The sequence below is a fragment of the Chanos chanos genome, chromosome 1, assembly GCF_902362185.1.
Source record: "Chanos chanos chromosome 1, fChaCha1.1, whole genome shotgun sequence".
In the NCBI taxonomy this organism is placed as follows: Eukaryota; Metazoa; Chordata; class Actinopteri; order Gonorynchiformes; family Chanidae; genus Chanos; species Chanos chanos.
In genome coordinates, this window is record NC_044495.1 from 52005917 (window position 1) to 52030413 (window position 24497).

General features: G+C 40.4%; 1 protein-coding gene across 1 annotated transcript in view; it reads right to left on the reverse strand.

The window, feature by feature from the left end:
- Positions 1 to 326: 326 nt before the first annotated feature.
- The window catches only part of LOC115804693 (uncharacterized), a 31604-nt gene continuing 7433 nt past the window's right edge, over positions 327 to 24497 (reverse strand). Inside the window, exons 2-4 of the mRNA XM_030765203.1 lie at positions 3725 to 3884; positions 2735 to 2833; positions 327 to 437 (exon numbers count right to left, since the gene is read on the reverse strand). Of these exons, the coding sequence (XP_030621063.1) occupies positions 327 to 437; positions 2735 to 2833; positions 3725 to 3884 (370 nt within the window). The remainder of the gene's footprint in view (positions 438 to 2734; positions 2834 to 3724; positions 3885 to 24497) is intronic.

A 24497-nucleotide genomic window follows, 5' to 3' on the forward strand; every position in this document is an offset into this window, starting at 1 on the left:
CAACGTCGGGTCTTGATCCATTTAATTACACTACTAAAAGTAGGGGTCATGTTCAAAGAGGCATAAATGCCGTAACTGGATTGGATGGTTCATTTCACAACCCAGGAAACCATCACGCAGCTTTACATTAATGATCTGTTCTAGTGTAACCCGCTTTGTGTTGCGTATACCACTGGACTTGAACCGGCGACCCTTGGGATGGGAGGCGGGCGTGCTAGCAAGGAGGCTAAAGCCCATGGGCGCTAGCATCTGTCGCTAGCACGCCTCTTAACGTGTCAGGGGAGTGAGGCATACTCACTGCGCAGCACTCTACTCGCTGTCTACCGTTACACTAGTATGACACCCACAGCGGCCTTTATGAGTTTGAACCCCAGCGGGGGAATACATCCATCCACGTCCTCGACAGAGGGTGGTTGTGTGGACATAGTCTCTACATCCTGCGGAAAAGACAACACGGATAGTGTTTCGGTAGTCTCGGACATCGGTAAGTAAGTCCAATTCGTTTTCCCTAGATTCTCGCAAAATGTGTCAAGCCAACTGTTGTCTTCAGGTATTACGACGTCGTTTACCAGCAACATGTTTAGTCCACGCGTTGAGGGTTTGAGATGGTGACCATCTGGGACGCGCTGGCCTTTTTAATGCTTGTAGAGAATGGGTGGTGATTCTGAATGGACCACCCCGCAGTTACACTCAATGTCGGACTCCCACGCCTGAAAAAGATTTATTTTGATGTCTTGGTATCTGTCCAAGGCCTCGCACCATTTGAACAAGCCGTCTATCTTCTTGAAAACCGTCTATCTTCTTTCAGGCCGCGCATGATCCTCTCAATATCTATATGTTCATCCACTTTCATGATTGTGTATTTGCTACAACACATATAAATGTAATCATTAAGATCCTTTTCAAGACGATTAGCGAATATATAGTAGCTTATTTTTGGTGTTACGCTATTCCACGCCGCACTGTAAATACGATCCAGACCAGGGACTTCAAGGTCTCGCCACACTTTGTTTCTAAACAAACTCCAGTCTTTAGCAGGGAATGGTATGTGTATCATGTCCTCCGTAAACGTTCCCCCAGATTCAACAGTGTACAGTTTCACGGAACGCGCGACTTTGTCAAAAACATATCCACCAACACGACCATCAGACAACGGCCATTCGTATTCTACCCTTTCCTTCTCATTCTGAAGAAAATGAATCAAACTCTCAGGTCTCTTCTTCTTTCTTGGTGCAAATGTGATTTTGTCATCAGCATAAGTAGCAGAAATTGTGCTGAGAGGTACTCTCTTTACACTATTTGTTATTGTAGATGGAGACGTGTTTAATCAGATCACGAGATAGATTTTGTCGTGTACGCAAGGATGTGGACAGAACGACCACCTCCGGTCAAACACGTTTATATCCAACAGCACCAATCGATACGTATCCTGGCCACCCTCTTGTCAACCACACCCACCCTGTCATTCAACACGCCTGTAGCGACACAACGGTTTTTCCTCACACGTGTCAGTCAATCATGCCAGACAGGGTGGAAAAGGAGCAATGGAGGGGGGGGGGGGTCATCAATTATAGAAGGCCATCAATCACTTTGATTGACAGTTTGACAGAAAGTGTAGGATATATACTACTTCAACTGTTGGCTCATCTGGAGTCCTCGTTGTGTTCGGAACATAATCAAGCTTGAAACAATGTTCAGATATTGAGATTTGCAGTTATATGAGTTATTAATGATTTTTTTTTTTTAAAAAAAAAATTCTGGTCCTTTATTTTTTAAACATTAATGTTGTACACAATACTTTACACAATCCCACAGGGGCACATGACGACTGCCCATCCTCCTGAGAGTAAATATGTGCAAATAAGACTCCAACAATGTCAGAGGTAGAAAAAAGACAGACAGCCATTACCCATCACATTAAACAGTCAATCTATTTGAGTACAAATACTTTTTACATTTCAAATAATCAAAGAGTGAATGCATCATAAAATGGTTTCTGCCATGTTAAACCTCAAATATTTAAAAAATATTTTTTATACACTTTTCCAAACAGCATAATGAAACATGCACTACTCACCAACAACACTTTATGCTTCAGTCAAAAATGGGATTACCTGAGGCAGCCCAAATTTTATCAAACACTTCATCATAAGCGTTTCTGGCTCTCATCTCATTGGAAAGTCTGAGAAGGAGATAATTACGAGATCCTAAACCACACTCTGTACATAATTTTCAGATAACTCCCACCTAGTCAACAAAGCAAAACAGAACTGCATATCAAGATAAAGTAGTCCTATTAGGAGAAGATAAGATTTGATAATATTAATTTAAATTTGGTCATTGTATGTGTACACACTTTAAAAACACCACAAAACACAATTTGCCATATGTAAAGAAAGTGTTAGTAAGTTTTGTTGGTTCAACAGACATATTTACCCTTTGTTTAGAAAGCTCATCTCTCAGACAGTCCTCGTGACAGTTATCTCTTCTACCTCAGCAAGCGATTTTGGAGCATGTACTTTGGCAAACTCAGTATTGAGCACAATATCAGACTTCCTTGTGTGTGGACCAATCCATGGAGCCCAAAAGTGATAGGCTGGTGATACTGCAAATGGATTATGTTTTGAACCTTGAGAAAATGCCAAAAGAGTTATTTGTTAATACATTTTGGTCTATTATGCATATGGAATTGATACCATAAGGCATAGTTTCTTAGGCTTTCATTACTTTTTACAAATCCACGACCAATCATCTCCATGGCCAGAGCATCCCAAAACCTCTGAATATCCACTGTCCCATTGTAATTCTCTGGAGGTTCTTCCATGTCACTTACCTAAGTAGTGAAGAAGAGAAACTTATAAAATAAGCATATTTTTAAGTAACTTCAATTATTTACAAAATTCAGACAACAATTGCATCAGTATATTCTGCAAAAACATTCTAACTTGACAAATGAAAGGCACTGTTCCTATGCAAATCCATTATGACCACAGCAGGGTGATCACCATAGGTGACACATGAATAGTTGTATTCATGGTCCGTGAGGGCCTCAAAGTGAAGATATGCATGGAGCACCATGTCCTTTGAGGGGAACTTTACTGCTGTGGTAAGCTGAGGGTGATCTACCGCTCTGCTGACTGCTGTATGGACCTGTGTGGAAAAATAATAGAATGCTAATGTTACTTGTTTGTGTGCATATATATGCTCCAAAAAAAGGCAGTTTTAAAGGGATTATAAATTAGTTGAATGATGTCAAAAGACATTACCTGAAGTAGGTTTCTCAATTTGATACACAAGGGCAGGTCAAGCAGTATGTGGTCACTGAAACTGTGCACAACATCTTTCTATTTTTATTGAACTCCTGATATTGGTACCACCAGTCACAGACTGGGCAATGTTTTCAGTAAGTGGAAACATCTAGTGATTGGATGATTCAGCCGGAGACACATGAATGGTAACAGAGCAATTAGAAATTAGGCTTAGAAATTGGGCACAAACATTTTTCTCAAAGAATGACAAAGTAAAAGCTGGTGGATACAACTGTAACCTACCGTGAACAATGTCAAAGCTTGTAAGGATTCTTGCTTTGTCAGTGATGAGGACCAGTTCACTGAGAGGCACATTCCTTGGACACCTCTGGCATATCATTTCCTCTGGAATGAGTTGTCTTGGGTGCTGCAGTTCTGTTGATGGGAGGTGTAAATGATCTGGCAACAGCAGGTACGTTCGTGCCTTTGAGTATGTATTTCACCATACTGCTCAGGCCATCATCTTTTGGTGGATATGTTGGGCTGGTCACTCCCTCCTCATCTGTGTCCCCCAGACATTCATGCATGCTTGCACTAGCGAATGGATCCACCACCTCTTCCATGCTTTGGATTGTCCTAAACAATTCAGACTGTTCTTGGAAAAGATGCCACTTGGCCACATAAATATGTGGACAAGAGCATCTTGTTTTGGAACACGGACAATGCCATGTGTTTAATCTGGTGTTGTACACCACCATAACTCATTCAAGGCATCTGTAATATGAGACTGTGGGCTCAAATACAGACACGATTTTCTTCACTTGAGGAAATCCTCTATTTAGACAGACAGAGACAGGAACATTATTCTCTCTGGCCAGGCTTTGCCGTGCAAGGCAATTCTTCCTCGTCTCCTCCCTGAACCATTTGGTTTCCACCATCTTTGTCAGTGAATCTGCCCATAGTGTGTCAGATTTAGCTGTGTTGGTGCAGTAAGTGATTGACCTCAGATGTACACATCTGTATGACCTCATGCCACTCCTCCATGCTAAATCCATGTTCATCTGGCAGTCCTGAGATTCATACAACACACAGTGATTTTCACCCAATGTTTTCTTCTGTACGTGAAGAGGGACACTGTGACTGTGGAAAGTCTTCTGGACAGAGAAAATACCATCAATCTCATCAATACACTCACTCCTGAGGTGGTATTTGGAATTTATGTGAAGAACTTCCGGATTTGTGTGTTTGCGGTCAATATGCTTTCTGATGTTACGTTTGTTCATTACAACATTGCAGATAGGACATTTTTCATGAACAACAGGTCTCACATGGACTCTTCTTGGGGGGGCATGAACTCCTATGTCAGCTGGCTCTGCACTGGGAGGACAGGGCTCTGCACTCGGTGGAAAAGGGTCAAACAATAATTCTAAAATATGGTGGATTGGGCTGGCTATGAGCTCCCTTGCTCACTCACGACAACGTTTCTGCTTATTTTCGTCCAGAGTTTATATGGATCAGCTAACGAAAGTCACGTCATCCTCCGCCCCGGACATAGAAATATATCTACCTGCACAAATCAACGAAACTGTTCATTACAAACGAGCTAGGTTACCACTGCAATGGTTAACTTCTCTCCCTGTCTTTTGGCATAACATGGATGGTGTTGATTAACAGATATTCTGAGAGCCAAAAGTCCTGCTTCTGGCACCCTAGGTGGGGCCTGGTTTTATATTATTCTTAACGATTTTGCACAAACCAGAAAAAATGCAACAATATGTCTGTGAAACGATATATTCACAGTATTATGTATGAATTGTGGTTTATTTGGTAGTATTTCATAAGCCGTTTTCACATATGCACAACGGACTATGTTCACAGAATCTGGTTTGCATTTCATCTGAAGTTGCCCTTTCACACATGTAGCACGCAACAAGGGACTGTCAGTGTCAGATGCGTTCGCACCTATTCGAAATACTCCATTTCGTTTAGGTGAGGGATGGCATCTGGGTAGAGAATGCAGGAAGCAGGACATGATGCAAAAAGTATGCTGCGAAAATAGTAGTGTTTTGCTTACTACATATCAAAATTGGTGGACGAGGCTACTGTGGGTGAAATTCTCAGCCTGGGCCAAATGAGACTGAGTCTAACATTGAGTCAGATGCAGTGTAAGTTTATTGCATAGTTCAAAAGGCATACAACAAACTGAGTCAGGTCCCGGGGAGTGACTGACGCCTTCTCACAAAGCACCGGTTTTTATACACGTTTTCTCAAAAAAAGATACACATTACTTTGTCTCTTTGTATGTGGGGCACCTCTGCCAGCCCATCTTCACAGACCCCTCTCATCGCTGGTTTATGTTACTTTATTATTGTTTAGTTCCTTTACGTTTACCATACGTCGTCACCAATATTTACTGCCCTGCTAAGTGGTGGAGTAAGATATATCACAAACCTGGAATATTTCACCTTCTCCATATATTATGACTGACCACAACACTCTGGCAGAGGGTCCGTTCTTTCCCCATATATTATGACTGACCACAACACTCTGGCAGAGGCGCCGACCTTATCTCACATGCTGTCCCCTAAAGGGCCACGCAGGTCTCTTCTTTCTGAACAAAGAGAACTTGATATTTCTTACAATACAAAGGATTGTATAGTTATAGCTGTTAATATAAAGATTACATTGATTCACCCCTATAATAATGAATACATTATTGTTACATTGTTTATCATGGTTACTACAGTGGTTATCTTAAAGGAGAGTAATATTTCTCCAACACTACCAATTTTTGTCTGACAATTTTGGCGTCAACCCTTACCAACAGAAGTTCCCGAATCTTGTCATCTCTCCAGTTAGACATTTTTGTTGGCGTCTCGGTGTAAATGAACCTTCTTCTTCACTCTCGGATGTTTGTATTCTTCCGGTTTTGACCCGTCGCATGTTAGTAATGGCATCAACACGCCCACTTGTGCGCTGTGCATTGTCCGGACTATAATCTGCTCTATTCACACATGGACTCAATCGAACATACAACGGACTTTGTACTTGGGGGCTGGTAGAATAAAGAATTAGGATCCGATATGACTGATTCAGACATTTGCATTCACACATACAGCCCCTCCAGTTAGAGTCTAGATTATTTTAGAGTTGCAGTGCATGTGTGGAAGGGGCTACAGTGTGACTGATTTCAATTTGCATTAAGTTTCAAGTTTCAAGTTTCAAGTTTATTTAGAGCCCAATATCACTGTTTACAGTCTCAAAGGGCTTTACAGGCCACAACAGTCAAATCAAGACAGGACGGCACCCCCTGACTTAATCCTCATGGCGGGCAAGAAAATACTCCCCAAAAACCCAAAAGGGAAATGGGAAAATGGGAGAAATCTTGAGAAGGACCACAGAGAGAGGAGACCCCTCCTTGGCTTGACAGGTGTGCAGTAGGTGCCGACCACGTGGGCAGTTACAATTGAAAGTAATTTGGAGCATGAACAAAGGGGATGGCGATGCTGACAGGAGGCTGACAGGGGGATGATAACACCAGGATGGATCGGTCCACAGGGCAGGAGGAGTCAGGATCACTGGTATCTCAGGAGTAGCATGTGTGGCGAGTAGCATGTGTGGCTCGACAGAGAGAGAGAGAGAGAAAGAGAGAGAGAGAGCGAGACACATTGTTAAATGTTCATTTCCACACAGGCCTAATGGTTAAGGGAAAATATACATCGTGTGCCCAGTGCAGGCAGAGACTCCAGCAAGACTAGCTATTACAGCATAGTTAAAAGGGAGAGCTAGAAAGTAATACGGACATGATGGCACTCTGGGACACAAGGCAGCCACCCACTCCACCGTCAACAAACCTGAGTGAACATGTTAGAGTGGGGGGGGGGGGGGGGGGGGGGGGGGGTCGACAGCATCCAAACATCCCAGTTCACCAAACATTCTATGCCCGAGAACCCTCCAGATCTGCTCCTTTGCCTAGTAAAGAGCTGTTAGCAAAAGGCTTGGCTAAACAGAGTTTTCAGCCTTGACTTAAACATAGAGACTGTGTCTGAGTCTCGAACATTAATTGGGAGGCTGTTCCATAACTGTGGGGCTCTGTAAGAGAAGGCTCTGCCCCCTGCTGTAGCCATCACAACTCGAGGTACCAACAAATAGCCTGCACCTTTTGATCTAAGTAGGCATGGTGGATCATAAAAGACCAGGAGTTCGCGCAGGTACTGTGGCACAAGACCATTTTGTGCTCTATAGGTTAGTAGTAAGATTTTATAATCAATACGAGATTTGACTGGGAGCCAGTGCAGTGTGGATAAGATAGGGGTGATGTGATCATATCTTTTGGTTCTAGAAAGAACTCTGGCTGCTGTATTCTGAACTAACTGTAGCTTATTTATACACCTATTAGAACATCCAGACAGTAAGGCATTACAATAGTCTAACCTAGAGGTAATGAAAGCATGAACCAATTTTTCAGCATCTTGAAATGACAATGCATTTCTTATCCTGTTAATATTTCTGAGATGAAAGAAGGCTATCCTGGTAATATTATCTACATGAGCTTCAAATGAAAGACTGGGGTCAATAATTACACCAAGGTCTTTTACTGCTGCACCTGATGAAAGAGAAAGGCCATCCAGAGTAACTATGTGATCGGAAAGCTTACTCCTAGCTGCATGTGATCCTAATACAAGTACTTCTGTTTTTTCAGAGTTAAGTGAGAGGAAGTTAGTAAGCATCCAGTGCCTAATCTCCTTTAGACATTACTCAATTGTGTTAAGCTGGTGTCTCTCATCTGGCTTCGCTGAGACATACAACTGTGTGTCATCAGCATAGCAATGGAAGCTAATACCGTGTTTACGAATAATATTACCTAGAGGTAGTATATATAAAGAGAAAAGCAGTGGGCCTAAAACAGAACCTTGCGGGACTCCAAACTTTACCTCAGTATGTGCAGGGAAGTCACCATTTACATCAACAAACTGATAACGATCAGTCAAGTTTGACCTAAGCCATAAGAGGGCCGTTCCCTTAACTCCAACAACATTTTGTAGTCTATCAAGGAGAATAGTATGATCAATGGCGTCAAAGGCTGCACTGAGGTCAAGCAACACAAGCAAGGAGACACAACCCTGATCAGAGGCCAGTAATGGGTCATTTGCAACTTTAACATTAGTAGCATTAGTAGCTACTGTACAAAGATAGATGTGCGATATTTGATAGATTCCCCCGTTCCCCCAACCTTGGGCTTCCAGTGGGGAGATCTGATGTCAACCGAATCCCACCCCCTCCCCATCTCATACTTCTGAGTGCGAGCCCCAGGCAGTAGCCTACCTGGCTCAACAAGTAGAGGGTGCCCACTCCAACAAGGTGACATGATATCATTGACATGATGTGCAAATAAGCGATAGAAACCCAATTACCGAAATGTCACCATTCCGAATTTTTTTGTCCGGGCACCCCGTGCCACCCTCACTAAGATGCCGCGCTGGGCGGCTGCCCATGTCGCCCATGCCTAAATCTACCCCACTTGGTACAACAAATGTATTTTGGACATATACTTTGCAATAACCCCTTAAGGAGTTGCTTGGGTACTGCAATTATAATTTGTAGCAACGTGTTACTCCATACTTCAAAATGATTTGTATCGCTACTACTTTTGTTGCTAAAACAAGGGAAAGTTCCACTGTTAGATGTTAGCAATAAATATGCCTACACAGTGCAACATTATTTCCATAGTCATCTATTCATTTATTTGTCTCATCCACAGAAATGATTATTTTAAGGGCGACTTTATGGTTCAGAAAGTGGCAATATGTTAACCCTTCCTTCTGTCTTGCTTAATGTACTTGTGATATTTAGGTCACACAAGCACATAGATGCATAGGAAATGCAAGTATTTCTATAAGGTGCTAAGTGTTTTAAGGCATACTTGTTGTGCTGAGACCAGATAAATAAGAAATACGGTGTTGGATGATGTCTGTGGTTGTGACATTATGCTGTACCAAGTAGTAGCTATACATACATAGGTACAAAACAGTAATGTGTGAGAAGGGTGGCAGATGGGCATGCAGAGAATTAGGAAGTATGAGGACTGATTGCACTGGGAATGGTCATCAGTTTGGTATATCATGACAAAGGAGCTGAATTAGACATATCTGGGCCTCTGGGCAATGCATCCCATGAAAGGAGTAGGAAGGAAAGATGAAAGCATAATTGTGAGTAATTTATGAGTTTGACTGGGTTTGAACTTTGGACTTTGATTAATTATCCTCTTTACAGGCTATATTCGTGCATTTATTGTGCATCTTGATTTTACTTAAACATCCATGCTTTTTGTTTTTAAACTTTACTTCTTTATTTAAAAACAGAATCCATTTCTTGTTCCCCTGCTATTCACACACAATAAGGTACACTGTAACAAACTGCTGTAATTTCTACAGTAAAACTTCTCATCCTGTCATTTTACAAAGTTTAACTGTATATTGCAATGCATCATGGGTCCAAAATAATTACAGTAGCTGACAGCATTTTACCACAGTGACATATTGTAAAATTACAGGCAAGTTGTGTTCAGACTGTAGATGATGCATATTACCGTTAAATACTGTTGATATTGGATTGTGTTTCACAAGGTGGTTTGAAAGAGGAGCTTGACATGAGAGCATTTGATGAGGGAAGCAGAGGAGCAACAGTGGTGTCCATCCACTCAACCATAACCCTTAAGCTGAACATAAATAGCCTACAAAATTAAAATGAGATTCAATTTATTAGTTAACATAACCTAAGTTGACCATGTATCAACCTGGTTTGTACATTCCCAAATAAAGTTAGTGAGAGAATTTCCAGAGAACAGTTTAATGGTAAAACAAAAGTAAAAGTACAGTGGATAGAATATTACAGTGCGGCTAGGCAACGTTAGCTAACCCATTTCAAATTTCCCTATAGTAACTGAGTATAATAGACTTAATCTTATGTCTATGTGTCTGTAATGTCAGGCATGAAGCAGACACCAGACCACCTCAGTAAGCAGCAACTTAAGGCCACAAATTCAGCTCTTTGGTGAGAACAATGTTGTTTTATTTGTGTGAGTGACTATAATTTCCCACTATTTCAGCTAAGTCGTGTTTTGAACCTAGACAGATTTGAGATTCAGCATGAGCTCAGTCTGCAGTGTTTTTTTTTTTTAGTAGACATTAGCCAACTAAACCCAGCTAAAGCTAGAAGCATTGGATTGGATTGGATTGGATTGGATTGGATTGGATTGGATTGGATTGGATTGGACTGGATTGGATTGGACTGGACTGGACTGGACTGGATTGGATTGGATAGTCTTTGTTGTCCCCAATAGGCAATTTGGTTTGCAAGCAGTAGAAAATAAAATAAAATAAAATATAAATAAAAAAAGAGCATAAAGACCATACATACATATAACATACAGTCAGTAAGTGATTTGTTATTTTTTAACAGAGGGGATGCCCCAATGGTCACTGACACTACTGTATAGAGTCTATAGGGGGATGGCAGGTTAACAAGGGGGATGCATTTTGGTCATTTTGCTAACAAGGGGAATGGCATCCCCCCTCCCCCCTATCCCTAAAGAGGACATTTGTGTTTTTACAGTGAAACAGCCTTGCACACTGTAAAGACACACAGGACACGTTTGATTTCAAGTCAGCAGCAGGGCTTTGCCACAGTGAAAAAAAGGAGAAAAGAAAATGTTAGCCTACAAGCTACATTTGACACCATGTAGGCGTAGCCTTTTTTTGAACAGGCTACAGATGTTACAGGTAACAGATGTTTTGTGATAGCCTTTTAGGTTGAAGTTTGCTAATGTTGAGGTTTTGCTCAATTGTTACTGTTCGTTTTGTTTAATTGTTACTGTTCATTAAATAGTCAAACTGATTTGAGGTGGTCGCCATTCATTCATCAACGTAGGTGTATATTATATTTGTGCTTGTGCCGTTATTGAAACGTGACCAGTAAGTTTCAAATTTAAAATAAATTCTTTCCAGACACCGGACCGACAAGAAAAAAATCCTAGCATAAACCCTGTCAGTTTTGTGTGTGTGGGTGCATGGTGTTATGTGTTATTTTTTAATAAATGATTAATGACGTTGGCATAACTGACACACAATTGACCAAATGCATTTCTTAACTGAGTTGACTGAATGCACTTTTAAAGGGGGCGGGGGGGCTTGATGAGCTTCTTTGCCTGGGACCCCTAAAGTCTAGGATCGCCACTGGTCCTTTCTTAAAATATGTGTGCAATAACAAGTAGACCTACAGCCTGTTTAAAAACCCAACATGCAGTAGCCCTATGGCCTGCAAAACAGAGGGACTGCCCATTGGTCCGAAAGCCCATTATTCCGAAGCCCTTATAGTTTGAAAAATATCCTATTGGACCAAACGCCCATAGTCTGACAGCCCAAAGTCCAAAAGTCCACTGCTACGAAGGTCCATTGCTGCGATAATACACACCCTGAAGTTGCTGCCCTTACTACTTTCCAGACTCTGTTAACATATTGCTCAGTTTAACAGATAACGCATAAATCACAACGTAAATCATAACATACTTTGTAAAGAAAGACTTAATTTCAGCTCATATTTAACTTTAACCGCTCTTCTGTGAACCAAGCTAAATAAACTAAAGTAAGATGTGTAACGTTACTGTTTCACATTCCAGAACACATCCAGTCAGCACGTCCATATATCACTAAATATAACATGTGAGTATAACAATTATAACATGTGATTTCATTAAATCAGAGTTCTGCTTTGTGAAACGTGATGCTGAATTTATCAGAAGAAGTGATCGAATTGTGAAAAGTCTGTTTGGTAAGTTAACTTACATTTTAAATGACTGAGGACGAGGCAAATAAAGTCCTCAACTGTTTGCTACTGTCGGAGGAAAACTTCCGTTAACATATTTGCATCATTTAGCTACAGGTGCAGAGGGAAACCATGTGCAGTGAGTGCCACCGCTGGAGGCACAGTGATCACGAACATCGTTGAAGACAATTTTCAGGTGAAACATTTGTCATTTTCATGATTTCGACTGACTGTGTAATCATTTTTTGTGGCATTTTAAAACAGATTTGGGATTCAGTATGAGCTCTATGTTAATTAATCAGATTAGTTAGTTCAATGCAGAATACTCTGCAGAACAGTTAGGGTGTGGGTAGTGAAACACTAGTCTTAAGGTTGTGGCACCAATTAATAGCACAGCCACACATGGTTAGTTAAAGCTGTGCTTACTGTTTTTGTGTTGTTGTTTTTTTTGTACACACAGCCTTAATGACTTTTTTCTGTTCTCTCTCTTTTTTGCTCCTCTTAGCCCAGAAATGTGTCACTGCAAACAGTGTGCCCATGGGAGTAAAGCTGTAATAGGTTTTACTCATCATATGAAACTTCACAGTAATGCACCAAACTGCCCTTTTACCTGTGGTGATTGTACCTGTGCATTCAGAAAATTTGCAGCCTTCAAGTCTCATCTATACAGAGATCATAAGGAGTATAAGTCTCACAGAAGTGCTAGAGACGAACAAATCAGCACAACACTGATTTGTCAGACTGAATTTTGTCAGATTACATTTACAAACCTGAAGGGGTTCCTTAATCATTTGAAAGGCCATATACAAGAGGGCAGGAAAATCACATGTCCTTTTAGGGGTTGTGAGGAAACATTTGATGTAAACTCTACATTTGCATTTCATATTTTGAGAATACACAAAAACAGTTGGGCTGAACATATACATGAGGCGGTGTTTCCCATCCCAAGAAGCACAGTTTGAAAACCCGTCCCAATCTGGGAGTCAGCCCTCCACGTCTCTCACTGAGAATGATGAACAGCTGGAGACAGGTGAACTTTATGATAGTGTAGATGAAGACCTCTTTTTGAAGAACTTGTCCATGTTTTATTTGACGCTTCAGGTTAATCCACTTTTACAAGTGTCAGTAATTCAGACTATCATTGAAGAGGTCCAAGAAGTTCATGATGTTACTCAGTCGCATCTCTTTTTGGTGAGTGGGATCACTTGGCTCGGCTCAGCCATAAGACCTGGCTCTTTCGGCTCCCAAACAGCTCATTTAGTACCACTTCTGGCTTTTATAATTCATACAAATTTAGCAATGACCTACGATTGGTATGTGTGCACATATATCATTTAAATTATTCAATGTAATTATACTAAACCTTATAATTTCCAGAATACCATTATTCTGTATTATGTTTGTAAAAACATGTTATGTAAAAACATCAAAAACTATTACCTATGTTTATCGAATGTTTTATTTATATTTAATGTTGTAAATTAGCATTTCACTACAAACTCTAAACACAGAACATTTACATTTGTGAAGAAAAACTCTTCTTCTCACTCCTCCTGGAAATGGTACATCTTCTTCTCCTGCTTTTGTACCATAATTCACCAATCATCATTATTAGACCAGCCTACAATTCATAAATCATTATTGTGTTATAGTTAGGCTACCTACCACAGAATGAACTAGAAGGACAGTTGGCGCAACGGAGGCTAAACTTTGACCCGACAATGATTTGTAAATTATTACAAATATTAAATTAATGTTTCAAATGTTATATAAAATCTTAAAGTGGTTCTGACCTACATTTAATCAAGTATTTTAAAAAACATTAAAATTTAGGATGTTTTTAGAACATGCTCTGCAGGTGACTCACTGGCTATTTTTAGAATGTGCACTGCAGGTGACTCATAGGTTCCCCGAGGGCTACCTTGCGCCCGCGGGCACCGTTTTGGTGAGGCCTGTTCTAAATTCTACGTTCTGCCTCTGTGCTGTCTGTGTTAAATGCATCCAAATTGTACTTTGTTTGCGACTGTCACTCATCTTGTTTTCCGCTGTTCATGTGCTCCTCTCCTCTCTGTGCTCTGTAGACCCCCCCCCCCCCCCCCCCCCCCCCCCTTAACCTGATGGTATTTCTTTGTCTGTCATCACATGTGATGCACGGCACGCACATCAACACAGCATTCAGTCAGTGCGTGGAATGCCTGTGGCCGAGCAATGTGATGAAAAGATCATCCTATTATTCTGTCTTGTATTAGTTAGCAAAAAAAAAAAAAGAAAGAAAAAAAGAAATCGTCTCTCAGACGGGAGCCAGCTCCCATCGTTCACGTAAAGGAGCCGGCTCATAGAGGCAGCTTGTTTGCGACCGACTCATCGTTAATCAGCACTTCAAGTCAGTGTTTAAAAACAGCACCAATGATGTTGAACCTCTGCCTTTTTACAAATAACTCAGGAAAAGAATGCTTTGCACAGTGTGTACCAATAAAGGAAACTCTTACTTCTCTCTTTGAATCTGAGGCTTTCAAAAAGGCCCATTCTCACCTCTCTACCCTTGATGTGTTCGAGGATGTATAGGATGGACAGAAAACTACTGGCAATGTCTTACTTAAAACTGAAACATCATCATTAGCCTTGATCCTATATCAAGATGCTTTTCAAGTTTCAAGTTTCAAGTTTCAAGTTTTATATGTCATATGTGCAATAACAGCAGCAGAGCAGTCTTATGACAATGAAATGCATTGGTTCCAGGCATCCTCAGCTAAAAAAATATGTAGAAATAAAGAATAAACTGTAAACATACACATAACTGTAAGTTATAAATGTACAATAAAAAGACAAACAAGGAATTAAATTAAACAATGAAACAAGTGACATAATAAAAAACAAGTGAGATAAATACTCTGTAAAGTAAAAAGTGGCCCGTACACTTCCAGTTGAGTGACTGAGTGTCTTTGAGAGAGAGGGTGAGGGGGAGAGGGAGAGAGAGAGAGAGAGAGAGAATGTGAGGTGTGTGTGTCAGTGGTTAATCAGTCTTATGGTATGGGGGAGAAAAATGTCTCAGAACAATGCATTTAGAAATTAAACCAGTTACAGTTTAGCGAATTCCTCCATGCTGTTGTCTGATGCCTCTTGGAACATACACTGGTCTGTTTTGCTGAAACAGTGAAGTAAGGTGTCATCCAATTGGTCTCTCTCCAGTATTGGATGGTCCTCATCACAGGCGTTTCCTGCTTTAATCTCTGCCTATAAGCAGACAGTAGCAGGATCGAGGCATGATCTGATTTGCCAAAGGCAGCATGGAGGAGGGCCTTATATCCACCCCAAAAGGGAGTGTAAACATGATCCGCACATTGGGCAGTTGATGTGCTGATGGAATTTCAGCATGACTTTCCTCGGATTGGCGCTGTTGAAATCACCAGCCACTATCATAGCAGCCTCTAGATCTAAGCCTCAAAACAGTAAATAACCCCATACAGCTCATTGAGCACCTGTGCAGTGTGGGCTTGCAGTGGAATTTACACAGCTGCAAAATGCAAATATTCAGTCTTAGACATACCGCCCCCTACTGGCAACAGAAAATGACATGGTTTTTATTTTGACATACCCCTCCTTGCGGGTTGACTGGACCCACTTCAAATTTGGTCAGAAAAGCCTTAAGACCTTAATATTTGTGTTTGTTTGCCAATGCCCCAGGAAGTGGGTTGGATATCTTATGTGGCTTTGTGGTTTTAAGCTGGAATTCTTTTAGCTGTTTCTATGACCATATAATTTGACACACAAATCAGATGTGAGTGCATTATTAGATGACGAAATGTACGGGCCGCGAATCGCCGGAGGTGCAAGGACCCGCCATCGCAACTTGCAGCTATATTCTTTCTTTCTTTCTTTCTTTCTTTCTTTCTTTCTTTCTTTCTTTCAATAAATGCATGTTGAATATCTCGTGTTAGGAAGTTTCATCACTTTTGCTCTCTATTTTGGGGAGTTCGGGAGCATGCAATCATCGTTTTCTCTGATATTACTTGGTACCATCACCGACAGTACAGGTACACTGCAAAGGCTTCTATAATAAACCATTTGCTCATTGGCTCAATGTCGCCAACATATCTTTGCCCAATGCTCAGCCAACATCACGTCATCCTTTGGACGATGCACCCTAACATTAATCTGATGTTCATGAGGTCTCTGCACTACATTTTGTTAACATAATGAGGATGTACATGAACCAGCCCCTGCCACTTATTTGTTGTCTGCACAACAAAGGTATTATACATTTTGCGGACATGTGTGGCTTATGCTGGTGAACTCCAGTGCACTCACAGTTTGAAGTTTGGAACATAAATAACAACATAGTTAATTTATTATTTTGAAAATTTTACCTCAAAAATGTTGAACAAAATGGATGCAATTTCATTTTGGGCTAAATGAAAGAATGAACAAGAGATGAGTCATTTCCCTTGCATTTCTACTTCTTGTCGTGTTCACAACCACACCTCAATTTGTTATTTTGAAAAATACAGGCTACACCACAAATTTCCGTGCTAACAAAAACTCTGAATTTACTCCTGTTGTCAGCATTCAACATCAGATTCACAATGCGCTTAGGGTGGAGCTGCAGAGCTTCCGGTTCCCTTTCCCGTTCACAACGATGCTGCTGTGTGCATGTGCCTCGAAGCATAAGGGGTAGAGACAACTAAAGATCATTTCAGTTACCTCTACCCCCCCCCCCCCCCCCCCCCCCCCCCCCCCCCCCAAAACCTTAACAGTGTTATTAATAACGTTCTGTGAGCGCCCCCTGTCAGTGCTGGGACTTTGGAATCATCCTAACTCCCCCCCACCCCACCCCCCTTGCAGTGCTCCTGACAGCTAGGGTGGAGCTGCAGAGCTTCCGGTTTTCTTTCCTGTTCACAATAACACTGATGTGTGGCGGTGAAAACAGAGTTGTTGAAAATATGCTTGATCAAATGTGAGCCTACTATCATTATTTAAGATGCTCTCATATGATTATAAAAATGCATGTGAATTGAATACTAAAGTGGTATATTATCAAATGATTTGATTTCTTCTTGTGGAGTTTGATTAAAAAAATAATGTAGTAAAATTTTCTAATTCTGCTTCATTTATCGTTCAACGCAAGGGTTTTAAATTACTTAGGGGGCAGCTGGTCTTCTCCACTGGGCGCTACTTGAAGAATTGGAGAAAAAAAAGAAAAGAGTGTGATTTTATTATTTTTGTTATTGAATTTTCACCATGTGCAGTTACTTAAGCACATCCTGGTCAAGATTTCCTTAGTGCTTACATCCAGAAACCTGGCAGGGCTTCTGCTGGTGATGAACACGATAAACATATATGTTAAACTTCATCATGCAGTGTATGATGCTGATAATGTTGTCTCATAAACGTGTATGGATCTAGTGGTGATTCAGAATAATGCACCCAGGATTCTATTTTGATGTCTGATATTTTTACAAGGGAAATCCCCCAACATGGGACGTCGCAGCTAATACGGTTGCCAACCCTACAACAGATGGCATATTGGCCCACAACTCGAGCAAATTCATACTGAGAAAAAGCATGAAAAAAAAAAAAAAACTAAAAGAACGTTTGGAACGCACGAAACATCACGGAAATACGACAAATCCGTTATAAATTTTTATCGCAGCCTATAGTTTAACATCGTGTCAATCTGTGATTCCGTGAGTGAAATCTAAGCCAATGTTCAGAAATGGTATTTGTGATTCGAGCTTGCTTTCATGACTTTGTAAAACATAAGAAAAATAGATTGTGGACTTAATGGTGCAGTTCACCAACATATTTGTGTCTATTCAACTTCTTGCCTTCTTTAAAACACATGGAAGATAACGTAGCCCACTACCATGGGTAAGTAGTGACACTTAGTGGTCTAACGTAATCGTTGTACATCTATATTCCTGTTGTCTTCTCTTCAGTCCTATCTAGTGTCTCGAAGGGCTTGGTAGGTGGAAAATTTCTCTATGCCATTTTCGATCTTAAATTTCCTATTTTGTAAACCATTACAGTAGGTTGTTACAGAACAGTGGTTGAGGCAAGGTGGGGTTGCATGAATCATTCAGTGCGGTACATGCAGGTAAACAATCCGATTATGATATTTACTATTTTAGTAACCTAACCTAAAATGTTATAGCCTGCTACGAGGTGACGGTAGTTAGCTAACCAATGTTTTCCGTTTATTACAAGCTGACAGGAACGTTTGTTCGTTGTTACTGTTAGTAACAAGAAAACTTGTTTTATTGGGTTGCACTCTCGCCCAAATTGCGTAGCTACGGGTTATGTATGTGCAACATGTTAGAATCGACATGTATCCCATGTGCAACATGTTACAAGACAAGTGTCGCCCTGTATTTATGCCGTGCCTTCAATGTATGGATGTATACCGGTACAGCGAAACATACTTAAATGCTGTTTTATTCCTCTGTTTCAGACACCCTAGAGCAGTGTTTCTCAAACTTTTTTTTCTCGCGCGCGCATTATTTATTATGGAAAAATCTCACGATTCCCCACCGTAACATTACACATACACAATCCCCGCAAACAAGGCACAATGGAATCGGAGCAGAGGAATCTGCAATGAACTTGGACCCATAGCTCAAGTGTCGATCATTGTATTGTCTGTTGCTCACCGCTTTTATTTTACTTTTCTGTGCAGCGCTACAAGAGGGGGATGTTTCAGGTTCATGGTCAGACATTCTTTTTTAAGTATTTGTCCATTTTCTTTCCATGCCTTTCGGCTACACAGCATGGCAGTTATTAGCGGACAACTGTGGGCTATATTTGCTACTTTTGAATGCAGCTATGTCGTTGTGCTGTGAGCAAGGTGTGATTGGCTGTTAGTTTTTCCTGCGGCACACCAGTGCGGCGGCACACAGATTGGGAAACACTGCTCTAGAGGTTTCTGCAGGTGTGGAGATGTGAAGCCTGATGTTTCAGTGGATGTAGAGACTGGGGTCCTAAAATCTGAAGGAAAAGGCCAATATAGTGCCAATCCACCAAGAATTGCTAATCAAGCAACAGGTGAGGGCTGTGTTACACTCAGCTATATTCATATCTCTTGTGCTCAGCCAAAGATACTTTGAACATGTAGTTTAAAGTGTCACCCTGACTTATGTTAATTGCAGAGGCTTGGGTGTCGAGGAGGAGGAGGCATCAGCTGGAGCAAGATGGCAACAACAGGAAGGGTTCTTTGAGCAGCAGGAGACAAAATGAGTTTATCACTCAGCAAATGCAGAATGCTTTTGAGTGAAGCGAGTACATTGTGTCTGCAATCCTGGACAGCAATAACAAGACGATGGCTCTTCATCTGGACGGTCTACAGTCCCCAAAACCCCCCACCAACCATGCCCCTGCCACTAGCCCTACACTTTTACTTGGGCTACCACCCTGGGTCAGACAGCAACAGAATCCTTCAAAATCTCTAAACACTTGTTGGTTTATAATATAACGAGTCTATACTATACTATAATATATACAATGAATGTATAATATAATGTAAAATCATATAATATAATATAATATAATATAATATAATATAATAGCTCTGTATTGTTGCAACTTTGTTTCATCCTTTGCATTAATAAAAACAGTTACATTTTTAAATACAAAAGTCCCACTTCTGTTTTTTAAAGAAGAACTTAACTAAGTTGTGCACTTGGTCATCTTCCAGTGTTAGCTATGCTCTTCCACAGAAAACAAAATCACCTCATAAGATTGGATGTGAAGGGTACGGTATTTTTTTTCATAACTTAAGCAACTGTGGTCCTACAGCTCCCTCTAACGTGGAAGAAGGTGAGCTGTCATGTATGTAGTCAGTGCCTGCCTAACCCTATGTGCCCCATGGGACTCTAGGACTTTGCTCAAAGACAGTTATGAATACTGACTGGTTTAGCAGGCTACACAATAACCGGACTTTAGTGTTTTCCTTAATGTGAAAGAACAAGCAGGGACATGAATTTTATAAATTAATGATTTTCTTGTGGAATGAGAGTCACAAAACGTAATATGTAATTTCAATTTCTGTGTTTACATATAAGAATAGATTCATATACTATTTTTTCACATCTGAAAGGTTTAATTATTTCTTTACAGCTTTAATTATGGATTCAAACCTGAATACATCTCCACCCTACTATCTTGTAAATGCTCAAGCACAATGCTTATTCAAAATTTAATTGGAAAAAAATCTCATTTTGTCCCTGTTTGCTCTCACTTTGCTGGAGCACAAGGATGAAAACATCAAAAGAAAAAAGAAAGTCAAACTGATCAGCAAATAGACCACCCCCTTGTCCTAAATGGAAAAAATAAAACGTCATGGTAGCTCTGTGTGTGCAAGTTACAATTGTTTCAAATGGCCCAACTGTGTATGGATGTAAATAACAAAATGTGATAGGGCATCTTTGTCCCAGTTGGGATTTTACAACAAATTTTGTTCAGGTAAATTTGTTCAGGAGATTAAGTAAGGCAGCAGAAAATGAGGTTAGGTAAAAAGCTAGGTTTTTGTAATATCATGATTATTTATAACTTTTTTTTAAAAAAAAATTCTACATTTAAGTCTGGGCAGGTGTCCATTGCTAGCCTCCTGTAATGACATATTTTTAGGGCCCAAGCACCGAAGGTGCTGTGCCTCCGGTGTCCACCGGAGGGCGCGTGCATCGACGATGCAAGGCCCCTATTGCTTTCCTAAGGAATATTTATTTATTTATTATTATTATTATTATTATTATTATTATCATTATTATTATTATTATTATTGTTGTTGTTGTTATTATTATTCTTTTTCTTCAAGACTTGGCCACTTTTGAGGTGGTTCCCATGGGTGAAAACTCATGAAATTCGGTACACACATCAGTGCTTGTGACAGTTACTCAGGGACGGAGGCTTGGCCCCGTGTGTGGCCCGGGGACTCTATAGTGCATTGAGTGTAGTGTCAGCATGTAGTTTCAGCTACACGCACCAAATTTTGTAGGCATGTTGGTCTCCCGAAGACGAACAAATTTGCAATTTCATTGTATTAGCCATTCCCAACAGAAAGTGAGTTATTTTGGATTTTGTGCGTTTTGACACGTGTTATATTTTGACGTTCTCCTCCTAGACGGTTCATTGGATTCATGTCAGATTTGCTATGTATGATGTCAAGATGTTGCAGATTTTCAATTGGCAAGGGATTTTTGATATCTTGCAAGATGTTGAAATGGTGAAATGATGAATTTATATGTCTTGCCACGCAGGACAGCAATGTGTCATAAATTCTCCATGCACTGCTTGATACGGCTAAAACTTCACAGGTTATTGGTTATGATGCTAATGATGATATCCACAGGCCCAGAGTGACACCCTGGTATAGCGCCACCAACTCGTAACAGAAAAGGTGTTTTTTTTTTAATCAATCAAATTAATGTCAATGTCAAGGTTCGTCTAGCAGCGCTTACGTCGTACCCCCCGACATGTCTTTGATTTGGACAAGAAGAGCGGTCATGTTTGATTATGTGTTTTGGGCACGTTAGCAGTGTTGTTAAATCACCGAAATGGGGAGACGTTTTGCATGCTTAGTAAAAAACGACTTCTTTTAACTGTGGTGTTGTATTAATTTGGTGATTAAATCGCGGATAACAGTTGACAAGCTGTCCAGGTATGAAAATTTTGGATGAGTCATAGGCAAAATCAGCTTCAAGTCGTGTCGTTGCTAACTCACCCATGACGGCAGGCAATTGTATGCTTCCTACGAAACTTTTTTTTCCTCCTTTTTGTAATTTTATTTAGAATCATGTCTATATCATGCAAAGACACACATGAACATTAATATAACTTTAATATTTGTGTTTATTTGCCAATACCTCAGCAAATAACTTGCTCATATTTTGTGGTTGTATGGTTGTAAGCCTGAATCCCTTTAGCTGTTGCTGACCATGTAATTTGACACACATCTGATATGAGTGCATTGTTGGATGATGAAATGTCACGGGTCCAGATCGCCGGAGGTGCGAGGGCCTGCCATCGCTGCTTGCGGCTATATTTATGTCTGTTATTGGTACAGTATTACATGAAATGTAAAAGAAAAAATTCCAGCCACTTTTACTTAATCAAGTATTGTTATATTAACTGAAATTAATGAGAGCTACAGGAACAGTCATGAAGCTGGAACAATAACTTACCTCATTGACAGCTGTGAAGACAGTTACTGTTCAAAATTATTTTTGGTTGAGAATGAAAGGATCTAATTCCACTGAACTTCTGCACAACATGAATTCATTAAATGTGCAGTCAATGAGTAGGAAAAGGCGTTTGTCACAGTGTCCTGAACGCATTACAGATTATACATCTAAATACCAGTGAATGTATAGAAATGACATCACAAGAGCAACAAACATCCAGTAGGGTTGGGGACAGCTGCCTGGGCTTAACTTAATATTTAAATCTTAGCGCTACTTCAGCAGAAGTTGTGAGGCTAGTCCACCTAGTTCAGAACAAATTTCCATTTAAGCTTGATTGACAGTGTATGTTCCAGTGAGTTCTACAAAAAGTAGCCTCCCTTTGCAAGAGTGCGACCATAACAACAACAACAACAACAACAACAAAAAATCCTCTGATTTCAGATTCTAAATTTGAGTCCAGTGCTCATTTTGTAATTGGTCCATTTATAGTTGTATTTTTCTTAAATGAAGTATAATATGTTTTTGATTATCATACTTCATGTCTATTGCCAACACATCTGCCAGTTTGTTTTTTTCAGCCGAGCTGAAACAGTATCTGTGCAGCTTGAAAAATGCAAATCTGTGTTTGTGGAATGCCCAAGATATGTCAAAGTACAGGTATCACAATCTAGCTCCTGATATGTCAACAAATACCATTAAGATTTCATAGCTTTTACTAAGATCTCATATTCTAAATTGCACATAAGCTACTGAGATCCCAAATGGCATCCTGGAGAATTGCTACAACTGCAGAGGAGTGGTAAAGGCAGTCTTTTCCTTTTCCTCACACACAGCTTCTACCTGCCAGGGGCCACTAGCAGCTTTGAGTATGGAGTACCAAGCAGCCTGCTCGAGACTTGTTTATGACTTATGAATCTTTAGTACTGGGTAGACATCTTTAGTAATTGTGGGTCTATTAACAAAACCAATGCCGGACTCAGCCCCTCTAAACCTGGTCACATTTAACCTCCTCTGATCATGAGAAATACCTGTTGTTAATATTCTGTTCAATATAATTGGAGCCCTTACTCAAGCACTTGGTTGTGAGGTTTTGTGTTTTCTCACATGTCCTGAGCCCTTGTTTCCTTAGCCCCTTTATGGATATTCCCTAGTATGACCTTGTTCTGATTTCCTGGATTTGATTCACTGTCCAATTTACAATTACAATTTACAATTTAGTTATTTGGCAGACGCTTTTTACCAAAGCGACTTACAATTGGTGCATCAGTCGGATTTCTAATACCTTCACCAGAGATCAACATTCTGTCCAATGTTTCTGGTTTTGGTAATTGTCCTATTTGGATGTATGGTTTCCTGAACTCTGACCTTCATTATGATTCAGATTCAGTGTCGATCTTAGAAAGTCTCCCCAGAGATAAAACAACAACTCTGTGCTTGGATCCCCAGTCTGTTTCTTTATAGAATGCCTCACCTGGATTGGATCCAGCAGAGCAAATTAATCTGCTAGCTCATCAAAGTGAACGAGTAGCTAAAGCAAAAGCTACCAACAACTCAGAAGAAGGAAGAGTAGTTTCTTTGGAATTCTTAAGTATACTCTGTCTAACTGGAGATCACAATTCACATTACAAGTGTGAGGAGCATTCTACTAGTGCCTAGGTGTCAACATCAGTTTAACTTCTGGTTAGCACCCACAGTCAGATGGTCAAACCAAAAGGTAAAACCAGGAAACTGGAAGATAACTTTGACAATCCTGTTCCTCTAATCAAAGGGACTATCATCGGTATCTGGACTGGGCTGGGTATTCTTTGACACATACATCTCTATGACTGACACACTTCCAGTGTGTTTTTTACGTTGCCAACCTCCGTTGATCCCATGGAAGACTGACTCAAGTGACATCCCTGCTGTAGACAAATGCTTTAGTTGAAGTGGCCAAGCATGGGAGTCCGCTTAGGAGCTTCTGCGGAAAGCAATGCATACTCAGAATAAGTGTGCAGATCAATGTTGTCACCCCTCTCCAGTGTTTCATCCTGGACAGAATGTGTGGCTGTTTACTCAAGACATCATTGCCTGGTTCGTTTAGAGGAAATAAAACTTAAAAAGAGAGGAGAGTACAGAGCGAGATAAAATGTCGGAGTGATGTGTATTTTTATGCTGTTATGGAATAAACGAAGAAAAGAGAATCAGAGTCACAGTCAACACTGGGCTGAGAAATGGAAGATGCATAAGAATAGTCTAATATCGAACAGTCATG